The sequence below is a fragment of the Chenopodium quinoa genome, unplaced genomic scaffold, assembly GCF_001683475.1.
Source record: "Chenopodium quinoa cultivar QQ74 unplaced genomic scaffold, ASM168347v1, whole genome shotgun sequence".
Lineage (NCBI taxonomy): Eukaryota > Viridiplantae > Streptophyta > Magnoliopsida > Caryophyllales > Amaranthaceae > Chenopodium > Chenopodium quinoa.
Window position 1 is genome coordinate 3,563,199 of NW_018742770.1, and position 21,628 is coordinate 3,584,826.

General features: G+C 32.4%; 1 protein-coding gene and 1 pseudogene across 1 annotated transcript; one reads left to right on the forward strand and one right to left on the reverse strand.

The window, feature by feature from the left end:
• Positions 1–1,964: 1,964 nt before the first annotated feature.
• LOC110724511 lies at positions 1,965–4,383 on the forward strand (annotated as a pseudogene).
• An 8,903-nt stretch (positions 4,384–13,286) lies between these two features.
• Positions 13,287–16,042, reverse strand: LOC110724770 (transmembrane protein 136-like). Its single transcript, XM_021904225.1, has 5 exons — positions 15,663–16,042; positions 15,335–15,475; positions 15,049–15,168; positions 14,121–14,216; positions 13,287–13,843 (listed from the first exon to the last, which is right to left on the reverse strand). The coding sequence occupies exons 1-5, from the start codon at positions 15,879–15,881 to the stop codon at positions 13,736–13,738; spliced, it is 684 nt and encodes a 227-aa protein (XP_021759917.1). The 5' UTR covers positions 15,882–16,042; the 3' UTR covers positions 13,287–13,735.
• Positions 16,043–21,628: the final 5,586 nt, after the last annotated feature.

A 21,628-nucleotide genomic window follows, 5' to 3' on the forward strand; every position in this document is an offset into this window, starting at 1 on the left:
AGAAGTTTGAAATTAACGATTTCTTTATTAAGGTTTAATGAACTTGAAGTGGTTTTCAATTTTTTCTTTTTTGGGAGAGAAATCTTGTAGAGAAAGTGTATAGTTTAAAATGATTTGAAATTACTGTATTGTAAAAAATATTTACTATTTATCTTTTTGTCTTTTTACAAAAAAGAAGCTCAATATAACTCGTGTACATTAGAATTGAACAATATGTTCTTTCTACAACCATGTACATTATGATACAATATAATGTACATTCCGCAACGGATGCACCATGCGGATCGTGCATCCACCTGCAGGGCTGCAAGAACCACCCATTGCCGAGCGTTCCCTAGGTTGCTACTTTTGTAGTTGTGCAACTTTTAATTTTTTTTTTTTTAAAGACATTTAATTATTTATATGTGTTTTCAATACTTTTATAGTATAGTGCGAGTATTAATTTATTTGTGTGCAAGATTAGAGCATAAGTGACAATTGGCCTAAATGGTTAAAGAATGAATTCGTCTTTATCTCTCTACTCTTCTTATTAGAAAGCTTCATGGAATACCATGTACATGAAGTAACAAATAAGTCAAATAAGTCAATATGTTTGGGTACTAAAATGGTCATACCCATTTTAGTCTTGGGTAACTCTACCCATATAATCCCAAAGGGCATAAAAAAGGTATAAAAGGCCCCAAATAAGTCAAATACATCAATATGGCCTTCAACGGCCTACATATGTAATTTTAGGGCTCATAAACCCACTTATGTACTCATATAAATACCCCTCAAAGGGCATAAGGTAAAAGAAGGTCACTCTTATCATCTAAGATGACCATACTCCTCCACTCTCTCCCCTAAACTCCTCTCAAAATATACATTGTTTGGCAACTAACTTGGGCGTCGGAGGCTCCGCCCCGGGTTCAACCCCCGGGGCTCGGGGTTCATTTTGCAGGTCCATTCAAGGCCCAAATTCGAGGTTCTCAGACACCCCTCCAAGGCCCGGTTAGCTCATTTTTTGCCGAAACAAGTGACAATTGGCCTAAATGGTTAAAGAATGAATTCGTCTTTATCTCTCTACTCTTCTTATTAGAAAGCTTCATGGAATACCATGTACATGAAGTAACTTGGTTTTTAGGGATTTGATGGATCTTCTCTACAATAAGCCTTATAAATTTGTGTAAAACAATTAAAGATTGTGAGTACATCCCTTAATTGACAAACGTGACTAAAATTACGTAACTAAGTAATAAAGAATATAAATGCGCAAGTGGATATTTTGCTCACTTAATTCTACTGTTCCCCTGGGCTATAATGCCTATAAATAGGCCATTTTAGCCATTGCCATAACCAGTGGCGGACCCACGTGTAGTCATAGTGGGTCCGCGGACAACCTATTATTTTATAAAAAAAATAAATAAATAAGTATCAAATCTTTAGCTTACAGCCTAGTGGTTTTTTCCCCATCCTACCACATACGAGATATGGGTTCGAATCCCATTACTCACAATTTTTTTTTATTTTTTTTTTTTGGCTTTACAACATCATTTTCATGATTTAGAAAAGTCAGAAGGCAGAACACTGAACATATCCCCAAATCCCCAATTCCCCCAAAATTGAAACCCTAAGTCTCAAAGTCACCCAAATTGAAATCCGCAGCAGCCCCGTCCCAGTGCCCCCGTCGCCGTTCACCGTATCACCGGCAGCCTTTTCGTGCTTCTCCGTCAGGCGTGAGGCGTCCGTCAATCCGTCTGTGAGGTTGTCGTAGCGTCGTGCTCGTGCAGTGGCTCCCCAAATTCGATTTTTGTAAGTTAGTTTTAAACTTTTAATTTATATAATTACATTGCAATAAGATTATAGATTGATTAGATTCTATATGAAATCATCAATTTAAATGTTTAATTATCAAAATTATCAGTATATTTAATATCAGTGTATGAGTTTTTTTTTTTTTTTTTTTTTTTTTTTTTTTTTTTTTTAGTTGAAATTTCTTGATTTGATTAGTGCTTGATATAGTATTAGGATCTATAGCTGCATACTTCAGGGTTCTTCAGGTTTATTGCTGCAATTTCCGTGTGAGTTACTTTTCATGAAATTCGCAACAACTCTTCAATTTTTGGTTGCTCAATATCTTACTTATCATAAGATGTAAGACGGTTTTGGGGGGATTTTTGTCAACCTCCTTTGTATGAATTTTCCGTGACTAAGCTTGAACTCGATGATGCTCAGGTAGTAAGTAGTCATTCCGTCCATTCTCCCTCCAAAAAATGCTATAGAAGAGTGAGAATGTGACAAGAAGAAAGTGACCAATATTGCTTATGAGCTTCGTGTTCCCATTCTGACTCCGAATTCTAATTTCTTTGCCAATAAAACCTGAGGATAGTATTATTTCTGTTTAATTGATAAATGATAATAGTTGTCCAACTTGCTTATTAGCTATTGAGAATGGTGATTGCTAATTTGGAGATTTGGGGTTTGGTGGACTGAAATTGAGGTCAATGGGCGTTTTTTTTATGATATTATTAGTTTTAATAACCTTGAGAGAACCCTACTTGTATGATTTATCTAATTCAACCTTTAACTTCAATTTCAGAATGAAAATAAAAACAACTCGAGATATTTCAAGTTTTTTTTTACTAAAAAAGTGCCTACTCTTGTCACATTATTTCAAGCATGGATGATATTGTACATCGTTATCAAAATATGAAAACTCGTCGAGAGCAATTGTAATAAAATTAGTACTTTTTTAGTTGTAATATGAATTTGAATTACTTTATGAAATTAACTTTTTTATGTATTTTTTTTTTGTCCATTATTCAAGCTTTGATTATTTTTTGATATTTTATGCGGTCGGTGGACGATGATGGGATGGGACAACCTATTATTTAAATCCTGGATCCGCCACTGGCCATAACCACAATTAAACTATACTTTTATAATAAAATAAATCCTTTTTAATTACTAAAAATAATTTTGATAAGTCATTTCTTGTTAGCTAAGTTTAATGGAGAAAAAAATTATAAATCGGGCTATTCTAGCTATATTTACGGTAATTGCAATATTGAGCTTTACTACTACTCATGCAGCTGATCCTTCTCCACTTCAGGATTTCTGTGTGGGTGTTGATGACCCTTTTTCTGCAGGTCTGTTTATTTTACTTCTCATGTCTTAATTTAATGTACTTGTAATCCTTTAACTATTCCTATGTTCGTCATTGTCATTGATACCGTAGGTATATATAAAAATGGAAATTGATTTTAGTACACCATTAATTGACTTTGGCACACCCTTGGATACGTTTGTCATCAATGTATTTTTTGTTAATGTTGCAAATATGTTGATTACATATTAACAAAAATTATTAAAAAAAAAAGAAAATGATATTTAAAAAGTAGATGTTGAGATGAATCTAACAAAACCTCACATATGACCCGATAAAGTATGTTAGACATGTGAAACAAAATTATACTCCCTCCTAGAATAACTGACATAGTTGATAAACAGGCCTGGGCCACACCTGTCATAACTGTCCATGTTATACGACTAAAGTGATTCCACCTCAAAACCATATGACAATGAGCTGAGGGAGTAGCCCTTTAGTCTTATAAAATGGACACAACTTTTTTATTTGTTCAATGTGGGATACACATCCAAATACAAACTCTCGCTTATAAACTCAACCAATGTGGGACAACACACCACTCACATGTGGGTTTTCTCATGGGCTTAACAACAGTCAAACTTCACACACATGTCGAGACACTAATTTATAGTATTTCTTTGTGCAGTGTTCGTGAATGGGAAGTTTTGCAAGAACCCAAAGAAGGTGACAGTCAACGATTTCTTGTACAAAGGTTTCGACATAGCTTCGGAAATTGACAACCCTCAAGGAGTAGAAGCTACACTAGTGAACGTTGATAAATTTCCCGGGCTTAACACACTTGGTGTAGCCATAGCTCGTATACACCCTTTGGCTTAAACACTCCCCATCTACACCCCCGTGCATCACAGGCATTCGCGGTCATTAAGGGTACTCTTTACGCCGGTTTTGTGACAACTGAGTACAAACTCTACGACACTATATTGAATGAGGGTGACATAATCGTGTTCCCTCAAGGTCTAATTCATTTTCAACTTAATCTTTGCAACTCAACAGCCCTTGCTATCGCGGCTTTTGGTAGCCAAAACCCGGGTAGAATTAATGTTGTTGATGGTCTGTTTGGTACAACGCCTAAAATTTTGGACAAGGTTCTTACTAAGGCTTATCAAGTGAATAAAACAATTATTGAGGAACTTCGTTCTCAATTTTCAAACAATTATGACCACGTATCAATCGACTCCGCAAGATCATTATTGCTTGAGACGTTATCTCAAAAGTCTAAGGATCTTGAAGCTTGATGCAATGCTTTCAACCATGAATTGAAGAAGTTAAAAGGACTACTATAATAATATATGTCACGCTGCTTGATATATTATAGTACGAAATAAATATCGGTTTGAATGAATATTTAAAAATGATGACTACTACTATGTCATCATGCTTTACTTTTATTTGATTATTTATGTTTCTTGTATGAATTTGTACTGTGTACTTGTATAAGGATTGTATAAATTCAATAAAGGACTACGAGTCTACGACAATATAATTATAATATCGTACTTTCTATGTTGCATTTTAATCGACAAATTTCTTTAGACATGTAAACATATTTGTTAATGCATGATTCAAATTAAACTTTTAATGTTTTTATCGCGCTCATCTTTAAAAATACTATTGCTATTATACTCAATTTTAATTGATTCATTGATTTTTGATTTTTTTTTTTTTTTTTTTTTTTTGCTGGTCAAACCTAATTAAAAATGATTTTTCTTTTTTAAAACTCATAATAGTTATGAAAATTAAAAAAAAAAATTAAAATATAATAAATAATTAGTATTCAAAGTCCAATAATTATCTTTAAATAATAGAAAAACATTTGTATTGTTGTTGGCACTGCGAAAGAGGTAGTTCTGTTTGATGCTAGGGATAACAGTGAGGTGGCGGTTTTTGCCTTTTGGGGGGTGGTGCTCTAGGTTTTCAGAGTAGCGCGCTAGACCACCACCACCGTACCACCACCACCCAATGGAAGTGGTTGTTATGGTGGCTTAATTAGGTGGTGGGGTTGCCCGGTTGATAATGGTGTGGTGTTAATTAAGGGGTGGGTTAGTTACTTAACTAAGGAGTTAAATTTATTAGTACAATTAGTAAAGAGTTTTTTTTTTTTTTTTTTTTTTTTTTTTTTTTTTTTTTTTTAATGATGAGTATTGAGTAAAGGTCTGTTCTGTTTAGATTATTTTTAGTTCACTTTAGTCTAGTTCCAATCAGTTTAGTTCTTAATTTTCTTCTCTTATAAATTATTCAGTTCAGCTCCAATAAGTTCAGTTCAGTTAAACTCAATTCATCAGTCAATTAGAACAGGCCCTAAGCTACTACATCCGTTTCTAAATAATTGACACAGTTAAAATTGGCACACATGCATGTTAATGCTGTAGCTTGACTTTAGGCATATATATATATAATTATATGTATTTGTTAAAAGTATAAATAAATAGCTGATATTTTTTATTCTTTTTATTAATATCGATTTAACAAATTATTTCATGATTAAATTTGTTTTGTATGAAGTATATGTTATTAAGAAAAATGAAAGTGAAAGTCTATTGACTATTACTAAAACAAAACATGTTGATGTTTTTCAATTTCTTAAAGTGTCCTACGTGTCAAGCTCTCATTAAAAATTTTCCCTCCAAATTTACATATGATGTCATCAAATTATTTATTTTTTAATTTCTTTTTTTTTTTCCTTTTCCTTTTACTTAACTTGCTAGATTTTAGGATTAAGTAGGTTTAAAACTAAAAAAACAAAATCTGACTTTAGCATCAATATTGTTGTATACTGATTACTACTTTTGAATCTTTTCAATATACAACAATATTAGATATTGATAGCTAATAATATCCATTTTTTAAGCTTCCACTCTAAAAATGTAAGCTCAATAGATGATGAAACATTAAATATATTTTGTCTGACCATCATTTTAGAAAATTTTATATAACATTGTAGTAAATATTATAATGCAACAATAAATAATAAACATTTTTAAAAAAGGACTATGTACATGTTTTTTTTTAATATTTGTATACCAAATTTTTTATTTTTTTAAAAGCAAGCCAAGTTATTTTAAAATGATATCAACAACAAAATATATATAAAAGAAATATGGATAAGTTATTTATCACCACCGTGCAACGCACAGATACTATACTAGTTACTATATTAAAAAAAAAAAAAAAAAAAAAAGCTAAATGTGTCAAGTATTTAGTCAAATAGAGGATCACTTTATAGAATTAAAATTTTGCCATACACCATATAGAATTTTTAAAAGTTAGAGGCTACAAGCCTATAATATAGAATTTCCCAAGTTTGGAGTATTATATGGCCTTTGTGAGTTGTGACACTACCAATTTCCAACTTTTCACTAGAACTAGAATATTTCAGTGAGTAGTCAGTACATTAATGGCGGAAGAGGGTTGATGATGAAAGTAGGGGTGGGACTTCGGTCTGGCAGTTCGGTTTGACCTCGGTTTGAGTCGGTTTCGGTTTGGAGCGGTTCGGATTGAAACGGTTTAGTTTAGCTGGCGGGTCGGTGTGGTTCGGTTTGGGTTAGTCACGGCTCGGTTTGGTTTCGGTTTATTTCTTTGCGGTTTTAAATTCGGTTTGGGTCATAAGCGGGTCGGTTTATAAACGATTCGGATTATGTCGGTTCGGTTTGATACGGGTCGGTTTAAGGGGCGGGTTTACCCGGGTCAATGTCAGTTCGGTTTACAAACGGTTTGGATCAAGCCAGTTTGGTTTGAAATGGGTCGGTTTAGGGGCGGATTTACCCGGGTCAATATCGGTTCGGTTTATAAACGGTGCGAATCATGTCGGTTCAGTTTGAAATGGGTCGGTTTAGTAGAGGGTTTACACAGTTCAATTGGTTCGGTTTATGAACGGTTTGGATCATGTCGGTTCGGTTTATAAGCGGTTTGGGTCATGAATTGAATTCATGATTGTTTTAAAGATCGCGTCATGACCATGATTTAATGAGTTGATACTTATAATACGATAAATCGATAATTAAGAATGTACAAATATTCAATTAGATTGATCAACAAGTGTTTTAAACTTTTAAGTTTTAATAATCAGATATGTAAATATGTTTATCGATTGTAGATTTGTAGTACATACCAATAATTCAATGAGGCAATGATACTTATGATAGTATGATAATGATACCAACCATACATTCGTACGATATGATATACATAATAATTAATCTATAATTACATATACATTAACAATATCGTATTGAATCAATTTCCATTTCCAAACATTGCATTTCTTATAAATTATAACTTACACGAGATTAAATGGATTCGTTATTTAGTTTGTTACTTTATTTAGATTACTAACTCAAACAACTTAATAAGTTAAATGGACGAAATCACGAAATCATGACCATGATTTAATGAGTTGATACTTATAATACGATAAATCGATAATTAAGAATGTACAAGTATTCAATTAGATTGATCAACAAGTGTTTTAAACTTTTAAGTTTTAATGATCAGATATGTAAATAACTAAATATGTTTATCGATTATAGTACATACCAATAATTCAATGAGGCAATGATACTTACGATAGTATGATAATGATACCAACCATACATTCGTACGATATGATATACATCATATACATAATAATATAATTACATATACATTAACAATATCGTATTGAATCAATTTCCATTTCCAAACATTGCATTTCTTATAAATTATAACTTACACGAGATTAAATGGATTCGTTATTTAGTTTGTTACTTTATTTAGATTTCTAACTCAAACAACTTAATAAGTTAAATGGACGAAATCACGAAATCACTAATTAAAGTGGTGATGAAAGCATTATGCAATACTAATGTACGAATAGTCAAATATACAACGGTTAGATTGAATGCCCATGAAAAACAATGGTTAGATTTTCATTACTTTATTAGTTATTAGTATTATTACTTATTAAGTTATTATTAGTTTTATAGTTTATTATATATACTGATATACAATCACAGACTCACAGATGTCAGATATTGTCATATTAATGAGCATTAAGCCATTAACTCATTAAGTCATTAACTATGTCGTATTGAATCAATTTCAATTTTGAAACATTTGCGTTTCTTACAATTTATAACTTATAAGTAATAAACTAATAATAATAATAATAATAATAATAATAATAATAATAGTAATAATAATAATAATAATAATTATAATAATATTATAATAATAGTAGTAGTAAACTAGTAATAATAATAATATTAACAAATAATTATACTAACAATAATAATAATAATAATAAATAATAATTAAAAAAAACGGTCAAAAAGACCTAGAAAAGCACAAAGAAAATCTAGACCGTTAGATCTAGATGAATATTCTAGAATCTACAAAAAAAAAATGAACGGTTAGATCTAACTTAGATGTTGAGATTGAATATGGACGGTTAGATCAACTGAAGTAAAACCTAAACCTAGAAAAAAAAACCCACTCTCACTCTCTCAGCCATTCTCATTCACTCATTCAGCCGTTTCTCTCTCAATCTCACAATCTGTCATAGTTTCTCTCTCTAACTTCTCAGTTTCTCACTCTTTCGTTCTGAAATTCTCAAGAATCTCAAGCTCAATTTCGTTTCATTTGTGTTTTGGATCTACATTTCTGATTTCTAGCTTTACATTCTCGTTTTTTTGTTAATTTTTGTTGTTTTCGTTTTGATTTTTTTCGTTTTTGTTCCGGTTTGTTTATTTAGGGTTTTTGTTTTCGTTTCATTTGTGTTTTGGATCTACATTTCTGATTTCTCGCTTTACATTCTCGTTTTTTTGTTAATTTTTGTTGTTTTCGTTTTGATTTTTTTCGTTTTTGTTTCGGTTTGTTTATTTAGGGTTTTTGTTTTCGTTTCATTTTTGTTTTGGATCTAAGTTCTGATTTCTGATTTCTGATTTCAAATCTTCCTCTCCTTCAAGCCGTCAAACCCTAAGGTAATTTTTTTGTTAATTTATTCGATTTTTTTCGTTTTTGTTTCGGTTTTTTTTTTTATTTCAAGTTCTGATAATCTACATTCTTGATTTTTTCTTTTGATCTCCAGTTCAGGTAGTTCTCCATCTTCAAATATCCTTCAAGCCGTCAAAGGTAATTACTTTTTCCTTTTTGTTTTTTTTTTAATACAGTTTTTCTGTTTTTGTATTTGATTATTGTTGTTGTTCTTGCTTGAATATAGTCGAAATATGCCTAAAATGAGTAAAATCTGTTGTTGATTGTATTTTTGTTTTTTACGGGAAAATGGTAGATTTGTGCTGTTTTGTTGTTTATTATGCTCGATTTAAAAGTAATGATGATGGGTTGTTCAGATTATGTGATTATTATTGTTGGAATACATGCATTGTTTATTTATTGGGATTTTAGCTTTATATTTTTAACCCATATTGTTGGAATACAAGCATCGAATATGATTGGCTTAAAGTTAGTACTTAAAATGTACACATATGTGACTGTATCGTATATAACTTTCTATATTCTGTTAGGATATATGTTGTAATCACGTTTGTTGTATAATTCTGAATTTTGAAACATTGACTAGTGCAAATAAAATTCTGAAATATGAACTATCTATTTAGTTGAATTTTGGTATTGAGTGAATAGGATTCACTGTCGTGACTTCAGTGTCAGTCACATGAGACAATGCATGCTTAATTGCTCACTATTAGTAGAATCTGTCACTTAATTTGGTACTTATAAGTTATAAATGCTGTTTTTTTTTTTGTTTTAGTCATGTCTCGCGAGTATGATGAATTTGACTATGAGAGGCAATCAAATTTTGATACTGTTAGCTCTCAAGCTGCCTCTGCCTCGGTTGATGATGCTAGTAATACCGGCACTATCAATCCTTCTGTTAATAGACGTCAAAGAACCGCAGGTATATGGAAGCATTACACTTTTTTTTGTAAAGACGATAGGTAATGAAAATGTAGATTATGCTCGTTGTAATTTGTGTGGCAAAGAATATAAAGCACCTGGTAAAGCGGGTACTTCAACTTGTAGAGCTCATATTAATGCATGTTTGGAAAAGCATGGTCTCCAGTCCGGTAACGAATCACAATTTGATCAAAAAACTTATTTACAAAAGTTTGCTAAAGCTATAATCTGCCATGCATATCCTTTAAATATTGTAGAGCATGAATATCTTAGGGAACTTCATGCATATTTGAATCCTAAGGTGCAGCATGTTTGTAGAAAAACTATGTTAAAGTATGTTATTGTTGAGCATGATAAATATAAATCCTTGTTGCTTGAGTCTTTGGCTAATGTTTCTGGTAAAGTTAGCTTTACATGTGACTTGTGGACTGCATGTACTAACCGAGGCTATCTCACTTTGACTGCTCATTATGTTGATAACAGTTTTGGCCATTCCTATTACATCGGTGGCCTCTGAATCTTCTTTTAGTTTGGGTGGTCGTATTTTGAACAAATATAGGGGTAAACTTTTGCCAAAGAATGTTGAGACATTGGTTACCACCCAAAATTGGTGTCGTGGTTATCAAGCGGATGTTGAGGAAGACGTCCTCCTTATTGGTAAAGAGATTGAAGCCGAAAGTGCTTCATCTGTATAACTGGTATTTGTGTCTCATTGTGGTTTATTTTATCTTGAAAAATCGTTGCCCTTGTCATTTATTTTCAGACTTGCTGGCAGCATTTTTCTAGACTTTTAAAATCGTTGCCCTTGTCATTTATTTTCATACTTGCTGGCAGCATTTCTTAAGTTTTTGTTAAAATAACCATTGCTCGGTGATGTAAATCTGAGAGCAATTTTAAAAAACAAAAGCTATAATTTTGAAGTTGCTTGAACTTGTTATGAGCTGCTGCCTGCTGGTAGTGCTTTTGCCTTTTGGTTGTTGTCTCTGCTGAGTTGTTATTGCCTATATTGTTGCCTTCATGAGCTGGTTCCTGCCTCCTGCCAGCTTGAGGTGTTGTGTTGCTGCCTTTTGTGTTATGAATTTATGATAAGTTTTGTTGCTGCTGTTTCTTATGCTTGCTGTTTTAATTTTTCTTGAATCATCGTTGCCCTTGTCATTTATGTTGAGACTTCAATGTATATGTACTTGCTGGCAGCATTTTTCAAGTTTTAAGTTAAAACAGCCATTGCTCAGTGATGATACGATAAACGTAAATCTGAGAGCAATTTTGAAAAACAAAAATAAGTTCCTGCTGAGTCCCTTGCTTCGGATAAGTTGTTGATCTGTTATTGCGTGTGCTGGTTCCTGCTTGTTGTTGCTATTTCCTCTGCTCTTGGGTGCTGGGCTGCTGCTTCAAGATTCTGCTTCAAGATTCTGCTCCCAAATCACTCACATTCTCACTCCTCCCTTCATCTTATCATGTATCATTTTTTGCAACCCTAAACTTGATGATGTTTCAGTTGATAAATCTGAAATCTAATCTGGGTAGTAGTGATAGTAGTTTCATTATGTATTGGTATATGTATTGTGAATTTTAATCAATGAAAATGGTGACTTTTTTTAATTGTTTGTTGATATTACTCTAATTTTAATGTTATTTATCTCCAATCTTATGTTATCTTATTGGATGATCATGAATATCAAGGAACAATGAAGATAATTTGGGTGGACTTTATTACTGGAATGAAAAGATACAAATGATATATCTTGTAATTAAAATAAATAAGTAATCTAAAACGATATTAATAATGTCGTTGGCCTAGATCTAGGTGATATAAACCTTTGTATAAACCTAAGCCGTTTGATTAGATCTACATTTATTAACATTAATTATTTAATTGTATTTACTATTTAGCCATTTAGGTTGTAAATAATTCAATTTGAATTAAGCAGTTTGTAATTGGATAAGTTTAAACAGGTTGCGATTCGAAAACAGTTCGATTTTAACGGTTTAACGGGTTATGGCAGTTCTGTTTAGACGGTTAGCGGATTATAACGGTTCGGTTTATACGTGCGGTTTAAACGGTTTTGGTTCATAAACGGGTCGGTTTAAACGGTTAGCGGGTTACAAATGGTTCGGTTTAAACGGTTTTTTTTTCGGTTTAAACGGTTTCGGTTTATAAACGGTTCGGGTCATTAACGGGTTTATAAACCATTCGGTTCGGTTTCGTTTTGGTTCGGATTTGCGCAGTTTGGTTTGTTATCGGTTTACGGTCCGTAACGGGTTGACATTGAGCGGTTCAATTCGGTTTCGGTTTGATATTGAACGGTTCAGTTCGGTTTTCGGTTTACATTTATCGGTTTATAAACGGATCGGTCCGTGATGGTTCGGTTCGGTAACGGGCGGTTTCACGGTTCGGTTTGAAAAGTCCCACCCTTAGATGAAAGGCATCAAGTTTGTGGGACCAAAGTTTGCGCGTTTAGCCTTAAATGATGATGAACTAACACCATATATCTACCAATTATTTCCATAATTAAGACTTGTTGTACAACTTGTTGGAGCCGTATTTTTAGTGACATTATTACGTGCATTTAGGAGTATTTGTACCTATTAAGGGCCTGTTCTCTTCCATTTGAAATTCAGTTCAGTTCAGTTCAGCTCAGTTCAGCTCATTTCAGCTCAGTTCAGTTCAGTTCAGTTCAGTTCAGTTCAATTCAATTTAGTTCAGTTCAATTCAATTCAGTTCAGTTCAGCTCAGTTCAATTCAGTTCAGTTCAGTTCAGTTCAGTTCAGCTGAGTTCAGTCAATCGGAACAGGCCCTAAGGCCCTGTTCTTTTGAGCTTCTGGGCAGAGCAAAGCTAAGCAAAGCAGATTTCAGCAGAGCAGAGTAGAGCAGAGCAGAGCAGATTAAAGCAACTATTTTTAAGTACTATTTTTAAGCCGAGCAGGGCAGAGCAGATTGAAGCAGAGCAGAGCAGATTTCAGCAAAGCAGAGCAGGGCATATTTTAGCAGAGCAAAGCAGCTCTAAAGAACGGGGCCTAAGTGTTTTACTTGAAATTTTAAAGATGATTGAAAAAGAAAAGAATAAGATGTAACTCGCATTTCCTTTGTTGTTCAAGCTTTGTTGTCGTTGTTGTTGATTTCGTATCTTAGGGTTTGTTCTAATTTACTGAGCTGAATTGAACTTAACTGTTTATGAGAAAAGGAAATTAGGAACTGAACTTAACTGAACTGATTGAAGCTGAATTGAATGAACTGAAACTAAGATGAATAGAACAGACCCTTAGTATCTCGAGGGTGCAAGATGAGAGAATTACAACAATACACCTGCTAGTAATTTTTTTGAGGAAACAATACATCCATATGCTAATAACATACTCATTAATTCTTAATTCTAAATACAAATGTAGCTCTACCAATTAATTAATATACACTTGATAATATATTTTTTTATAAGAAAAAGAGTAGAATAATCTTCTAAACATTTGGATTAATGACAATTTGTAACAAATCATATATGTTAAAAAATAAGGAGGCAAACGATGAAAGCTCGATCGACCGGTGATGACCTATATATAAATACTGGTGCCAAATATGAACATAAGACATACGATTGAAAGGGCAAATGATATGAGATTCCATGCCAAATTTCTCATGATCATAGTATATATATGTAGATGTAGCTCAAGATTAGACATTATATTATAACAAATTCATCAAGCCACCTTCTTGCTTCTTGTTCTCTTGGTGAGTTTAACTTGAACCATTTTCAAGATTTTGTAGAACCAATATGCACTAACAAACTGTAATCCTGCAGCCATTGCCTGGACCAGAAAAAATAGTCGAGTTTAACACGAGGTACAAATATAACTAGTAACGAAATATATGTCTACACGTCTATTATATACTTGATTTTGTAAATAATTTTAACTTTTTAGTACCAAAAACTTGTACATACAAAAACCATTACCCTTGTTAACTTTATGAATCCATAATTTGTTAGTTATGTTTGCATTGTTTTCAACCGTGTATAAATTTCATCAAAAATATATTCAAATAAGAATAAAATAACAAAAGGAAACAGAGGGATTAACCGAATACCTTGAGTATGAGTGGGTTATCCGCGGATAAGACAGCAAAAAAGAGAAAAGGACCTAAGACCATCCTTGCAACAGAGAATGTAACTGCAAACATTATCTGCCACACAATACAAAAAAATCATACTCCGTATTATAACTTTATAAGAGATGATAGGGCAAAGTATTGGCCTAAAATATAATGGCAAATTGTTAGTTGGCCATTATATACTCTTTTAAAGTGATAGATACGAGTACTAAAGATAGTATATTTTTACGAACAGTATAATTAATGCCACATTATAAATACATTACCCTAATTATGTCTCCATCTGAGTACTTGGCAGTTGTATTTGGCTTATTGTAAACATCAATTCCAATTTATTTATTTTTTTGGTTTAAATATGAAAAAATCAAATAATACAATTTTCTTAGGTCCAAAAGACCAAAACAATAAACAAGCCTATAATAGAGACATGTTTTGAAAATTCTGTGTAGTTCTTTAGAACATAAGAAGTTGTTAAATCTATTCAAACACTGATTTTTCCTTAGATAGAATTTTCAAACAATTATTTATTTTTTGTAGGAAATTTTCAAACAATTATAATTATATACAAAAATGTCTAATTTTTAGTTGTCTCCCATTCTCTCTATCATAAATTACTTGTTCTATTTAATTTATACGGAGTATTTATTTACGTCACAATCTCCAAGAAGTAAATTTCTAATGTATATTAGTAGAATTTATTAAATTATAATATACGTAGTATTAAAATTATAAATTAAAGTAAATCTAACAATATCCATTGTGATAATATCTTCATCTCCAATAAAATGGCAAAGAAAAACAGTCAACATCCGTAAATTTTTATGTTGAAAAGTCATACGTAGCAATTAATTTGACACGGAGAGAATACCTAAATTCTAGTAAAAGTTGAAATTAAAAAACTTACATCAGCAGCCAGATTAAGATCAGTATCCCGGTATCCAAGTTCTTTGAGAAACTCCCTTAAATGTAAAAATGGACTTGATATTTCTGTTATGAACAATGCTGCTATCATCTCTGATACACACTACAATTTGTTTTTCAAACTAAAATCAATCTCACAAAATAAGCGTGGATATAAATAAATGCATAAAAGATTTGTTAAACATAGGTCTCATTTTAAATACATTTTTTTTATATATGAATAAATCACACGTCAATAAGTGTTACTGATATGAAAATAATAAAAGTACCTTTTGATATGAAATACCGGCTACAATTCCAATAATGCTGACCAAATGATGAATTGTGTTGTCAAGATTTGATTTTTTGTCAAATTGAGAGCATACCAAATCATATATCAAGTACCCCATTGTTACTGACAAGGCTTTTATCTACAATATAACACAAATTAAACCTTGGTTAGTCTAAATAAATAAAACCCGTAAAATATTCAAAGAAAATTACTCTACCCGTCTCTAACAATTCTTCCTGTTTAGACAGTGATTGTCTCATATTACAAGAAGATCAGATCTTTTAGAGACGGGCGAATGATTTAAAAACTAATTTATTTGTGTATACCTGTTGTGGGTTGGAATTAGAGTTACTTGGGCAAACAGGGCAACTCCAATCTTTAACAGAATGAGAAGCTAAAGTAACAGCTAAAATTGCATGAGTTGATGATACAATTCTGTTGCGAAACTCATATGAATAATTTGGGAGCAATTTTTTTGTTAACATGAAATAGGTACTCCATGATATTACTGCCAATAATGTTGTGTTCACCATACCATCTTCCATTTGAAAGGGTTTTTTTAAAAAAAAAAATGATTTTGAATTTTGGAGAAAGAAACTAAAGAAGAAAGGCAATGGAGGAGAAAAAGGGCAAAATATGAATATGAATTAAAGAAAGGGTTGACAAAATATGGTCAAATATATAGTAGAGGTGGGAGCTAATAAACGGTTGAACATTTAATACTTCCCCCCTTCCATATAAATATTGATACCTAGACTTTTATATTATTATTTAGGCACTCTATTTTGATCATATGTTACTGTATAATTTTCTTGATGATATAATTCAATAATTGTTATTGTGATATATGTCTTGATCGGATTAGCTATTCTATTCCATAACACGTATAATTATAAATTATAACACGTATTTATAAATACAAAAAATATTAATTAATGATTAACGTTGTGAATTGGATATCGATACTCTACATGTTGCAGTATTTATGGAGTGAGGGTATGTACGTATTTTGATGAATTAAATTAGATTTTACGTGGGAGATTGGTTGGTCTTGGTTGGTTGGTTGGTTGGTTATAAATAAATTGAAAGGTACCGGCTAGCAATAAAAATGGTGATTGTACAAGTGCATAAGTTTAGAAACATGCTTCTCACGCTCAAGAGTTTTCTTGTTACATATCATAGCTTATTCAGTAAATTGAGCTCAAGTACAGCCAGTTTTATGAGGGAGGTTAACTAGTTCTTATAGTTCGTTGTAGAAATAATTTGTGTGCATTATTACAACATTTACACAAGGTTTGGTAGTAATAATAAATAGGGTTAAGGGGAAATAATGAAGATTGGGACTATTTTTGTTAGATGGGAGTAATTGGAGTATTGATGGAGAAATTGGAGTATGGTGAAATTTATTTTTTATTTTTATTTTTTTTTTGATAGTATTTAAGAATTAAAAAAAATGGGTAGTTATATCAATAACTGGGTTATTTGTGGGTGATAAAATACAGGTGTTAGTGTAGTAAAAATGAATGAACTTAATTTAGTTAGCTTATATAATACGAGTAAAGATTTTAGTATAGAAAAATGATACTGTAGGTAAAACTAATAGCGAGGTAAATGACTAGTTAGCGATAATAAGTTGAGAAATTAATATAACTAAAATATGTACTTCACCATAAATTACATTCCAAATGGAAAATACAATCTATAGAGAATTAACCCAAATGAGTGTATATTAGGGTCTGTTCACATTTACTTAATTTCAATTCAGTTCAGGTCCAATCAGTTCAGTTCAGTTCAGCTTCTAATTTCCCTCTCTCATAAAATATTCATTTCAGCTCAATTATGTTCTGTTCAGTTCAGTTCAATTCAGCCCCAATCAATTCAGCTTAGTTTAGTTCAGCTCTGTTCAGTAAATGTAAACAGACTCTTAATGGTACGGTGTCACTTACTTGCATATTTTTACAAGTTATCATACTACAAAAGTTGGTCACGTATGTGCATCATTTATCTAAAATACCTCTTTCTAACAAAAAATGAATTGAAAAAAATTGTAAAGAAACTTAGATGACAAATAATTTGGATTTGATAGAGATTTTAATGTATAGGTGGGCATGACAGCAGGAACTCTTCAATGTGTTTTACTACGTATTTGTTTAGTTGAAATTATTGCGTGGCAAATTTGGTGTGGCTGCCAATTGAATTATTTACATATATTTGCTTTTGCAATTTTATACACTACTGCTGAATTAAATGCATAAAATACGGCATAACAAGTCAAATTAGTGAAAAATAAATAATATGGTGTACAAATTATGAGGAATATATATGTGGAGAATAATCTAAATTATGACTTGCTCTAAATAATAGTATGAAATACCAACATACAAAGTATACGGTAAGTAATGAAATCTCTTTTTCTTCTTGTCAAAAAAAATGATAAAATTATTTATTAAGAGAAATAAACATATTACCAAAATTTACTTATATAAAAACCACCAAAATTCCCTTCAAGAAATTTTATTGCTTTTTATTTACCATCGTTAGATTCAAATCCATCATTTTCACCTTCTATGTATAGGAGTATGTAAGGCAATATGCCAATATACATAATAAAAATATACATAAATAAATTATATTTAAGGTGGCAGGCGGAACATGAGATTGTGTGGGGTTCATTGTCATTTAGTTTTGCAACAAATGTGGAGAGTGCTTGATTTGCCTTGTTTTAATTCTTGAGATTTTGTTCATTATGATTTAGATGGAGTTAGTTGGTGAATCTTCATTTTATTTTATTATGTTGGGGGAGGAGAATTAAGAGAAAGAGAAGGTGAGAATTGAATGGAAAATTTTAAATTTTTTAGATGAGATGGAGTTTGGTAGGTTTTTATTTAATTTTGTGTGATTACTAGAATGTTCCCCAACATTTCACCAAAAATTACCCATTTTGTTATGGTTTAAGTAGAGCTGTTAATTCGGGTAAACGAGTCGGGTAAGAGTGGTCGGGTCAACACGGGTCGGGTCAATTCAGATTAAATCCATAACCTATGCGGGTCGGGTTTGAGTTGGATCATGCTTGAGTCGGGTCACGTCGGGTCATAATTCTTATCGGATTTGGGTCGAGTTTAGGTTGGGTTAATAACAGGTAGTGTTACATTCGGGTCGGGTGAACAATAGGTCGGGTTTAATTCGGGTTTTCACGGGTTAAAACGGGTTAGGGTAATTCTCGGATTTGAGTCGGGTTCGGTTCAAGTCAATAATTTGCGGGTTAGAATCAGGTCGGGTCATTTTCAAGTCGGGTAATTCTCAGGTTCAAGTCGGGTACGGTTCAAGTCAATAATTTGCAGGTTATAATCAGGTTGGGTCATTTCCAAGTCGGGTCATTCTCGGATTAAGTCGGGTTATGTCAAGTCAATAATTTGCAGGTTACAATCAGGTCGGGTCATTTTCAAGTCAGGTCATATTCGGGTTCAACTAACTATAAATAGATAATTATCATTTTTATCAAGCTAATTATTTCCTTTGACTATAATATATGTGGAAATGTACTAGGGAACTATAGTCTATAATTTAGGAAGATAATTATCTCCTTTGACCATACAACAAATATATACTATATTTAACTCTTAAATTTGAGGATGATGCTCCTTTCTTTTGCTGGCCTAGACCGACTTGGTGTCCCAAGACAAAATGCTTTGATCAACAATAATAAGGTGGTCTAAATTTCATTTAAGGTGATTTGAAATCGGGTTAAGAACAATTTAGGTTGAATTTAGGTCGGGTCAATAACAAGTCGTGTTAATTTCGAGTCGGGTTAGTAACAGATTGGGTTGAGTTTTTGGGTTGGGTAAGTAATAGGTATGGTAAAATTCGAGTCAGGTCAATAACAAGTCGGGTTGAATTTGGGTCAAGTCAATAACAAGTGGGGTTGAATTCGGGTCGGGTTTGTAACAGGTTGGGTTAAATTCGGGTCGGGTTAGGAACGAGTCGGGTTGAATTCAGGTCAGGTTAGTAACAAGTCGGGTTAAATTCGGGTTTTGACGAGTTAAAACGGGTTTGGGTCAATTTCGATTCAAGTCAAGTTCGGCGCAAGTTAATTAAATTGGTCGTTGTAACTTGTAAACAGGTAAATCGGTGCAAGTTGTAAACCGGTAAATTGGCCGTTTAAAACCAAATTGAATGGTTCCGCACACCCAATTGGACTCCCGGAGGATATTAGGGACCATGGTAAACATTTCAATAATTTTTATTTCCGGGCGAAAAAAAGTCAAAAATTCCAAAATTGAAAGCTAATTATCCACGTTTTTTGAGAAATTTTTTAGGTTTTTGGGTTCGGTGTTGAAAAACTTTGATATTTTAGGGGATACATCACGGGGTCATATAATACTGTTTTAAACCATAAATGATCATTATATGTTGTCATAAATGTTCGTGGTAGGCTTGAGTTAATGAAATCGGTGTGAATTGTAAACCGGTAAATTCGTCATTTAAAGGCAAATTGGATTAGCTTGCTCCGAAAGAGGTCCCCTTCTCCCTTAGCTGCGAGACCTGCTCAATTATAACATTGGGGTGGCAGCACATTGTTGGTTGGATGAAAATGGATGGATGAAGGAATACAAGCCCATCAACTCAACAGGTGCAACGCTCATGCTGACGCATTAGACAATAGAGTCTGCCCGTGGCAAGCAGACTTCTTCTGTACCATCTCAGCCTTGCCCCGAACTAACTGGAAGGTCAGTATGGGAAGCCTCTACCAAATGCCAATAGGATGATGATGCCCCTTTCAGCAACCCTAAGAGCTACCAGAAGGACAAACCTATAACAAAGGAAATTTTATTCGGCTACGAAAACATAGACTAAGCTTTGCGCTATTACAACACTTGAATGGTCGGGTTGGAAAGTCTTTATTTTATGTGCCGGAATACGCAAGAAACTTTAGGATAAACAACTTCATTCAGCAATTTTTGCGTTCCACCCATCTAATTGGACTCCCGGATTGTATTAGGGACCATGGTAAATATTTCGACAATTTTTATTAACAGGCGAAAAAAAAAAAGTCAAAAAATTTAAAGCTAATATCCACGATTTTTTAGAAATTTTGGAGGTTTCGAGGCCCGGTATCGAAAATCTTTGAGATTTTAGGGAATACATCTCGGGGTCATATAATGTTGTTTGGAACCATATATGATCATTATATATTGTCATAAATGTTCGTGGTAGACTTGAGTTAATGAAATCGGTGCAAATTCATTTTAACCAGTAAATTGGTTGTTTAGAGCACTCACATCAGTGAGCATTTTTTTACTCATGAGCAAAAATGGTGAGCAAATTTGTTAAAAATGGTTCCCCATCAATGAGCATATTGAAAAATGCTCATGAGCATTTCTGATTTTGCTCATCCTATAAGCAAATTTGAGGATGAATATTAACTACGTGGGGCCCAACAACTCTCCAATGTCCTTGTCAGCTTCTTCCTCCAATCAACAAATATTACCGTTTTTAAATAGTAATTAAATTAAAACGGCTATTTTGGCCGATTTATAATTTTTTTTTAAAAAAATTCATCAATGGTTATAATTTTCTTTTCTACAAATAGAGATCCATTTTGACTTATTTTGGTATAATTTCAAAAATCACAAAAACACTATATTATTCTTACTCCCATTTCTAGTGAGATTTATAATTTATAATTGTTTAGCAATTAAAATTTTAATATTATTAATTAATATTTAATAATTGTATTAAGTTAAATAATAGTATAATTGTAATTAGTAGCACTAAAACTTCATTTAACCAAAACATAATTAATAATAATATGGTGATGTGTAAGAGAGAGAAATGTTGGTGGGGTATGTGAAAAAGTAGGAGAGAGATTGATGAGCATATTTTTTTTTTTTTTTGCTCCACTAGTGGGATAAAATTTGCTCACAAAAATTGCTCATGGTTGGCAAGAGAGAGAAAGTGGCTAGAGAGAGAATGAGCAAATTTTTTTTTGCTCACTAGTGTGAGTGCTCTTAAAGGAAAATTGAATGGTTCCACACACCCAATTGGACTCCCGGAAGATATTAGGGACCATGGTAAACATTTCGGCAATTTTTATTTCCGGACGAAAAAAAGTCAAAAATTCCAAAATTGAAAGCTAATTATCCACGTTTTTTGAGAAATTTTTTAGGTTTTTGGGTTCGGTGTTGAAAAGCTTTGATATTTTAGGGGATACATCACAGGGTCATATAATACTGTTTTAAACCATAAATGATCATTATATGTTGTCATAAATGTTCGTGGTAGGGTTGAGTTA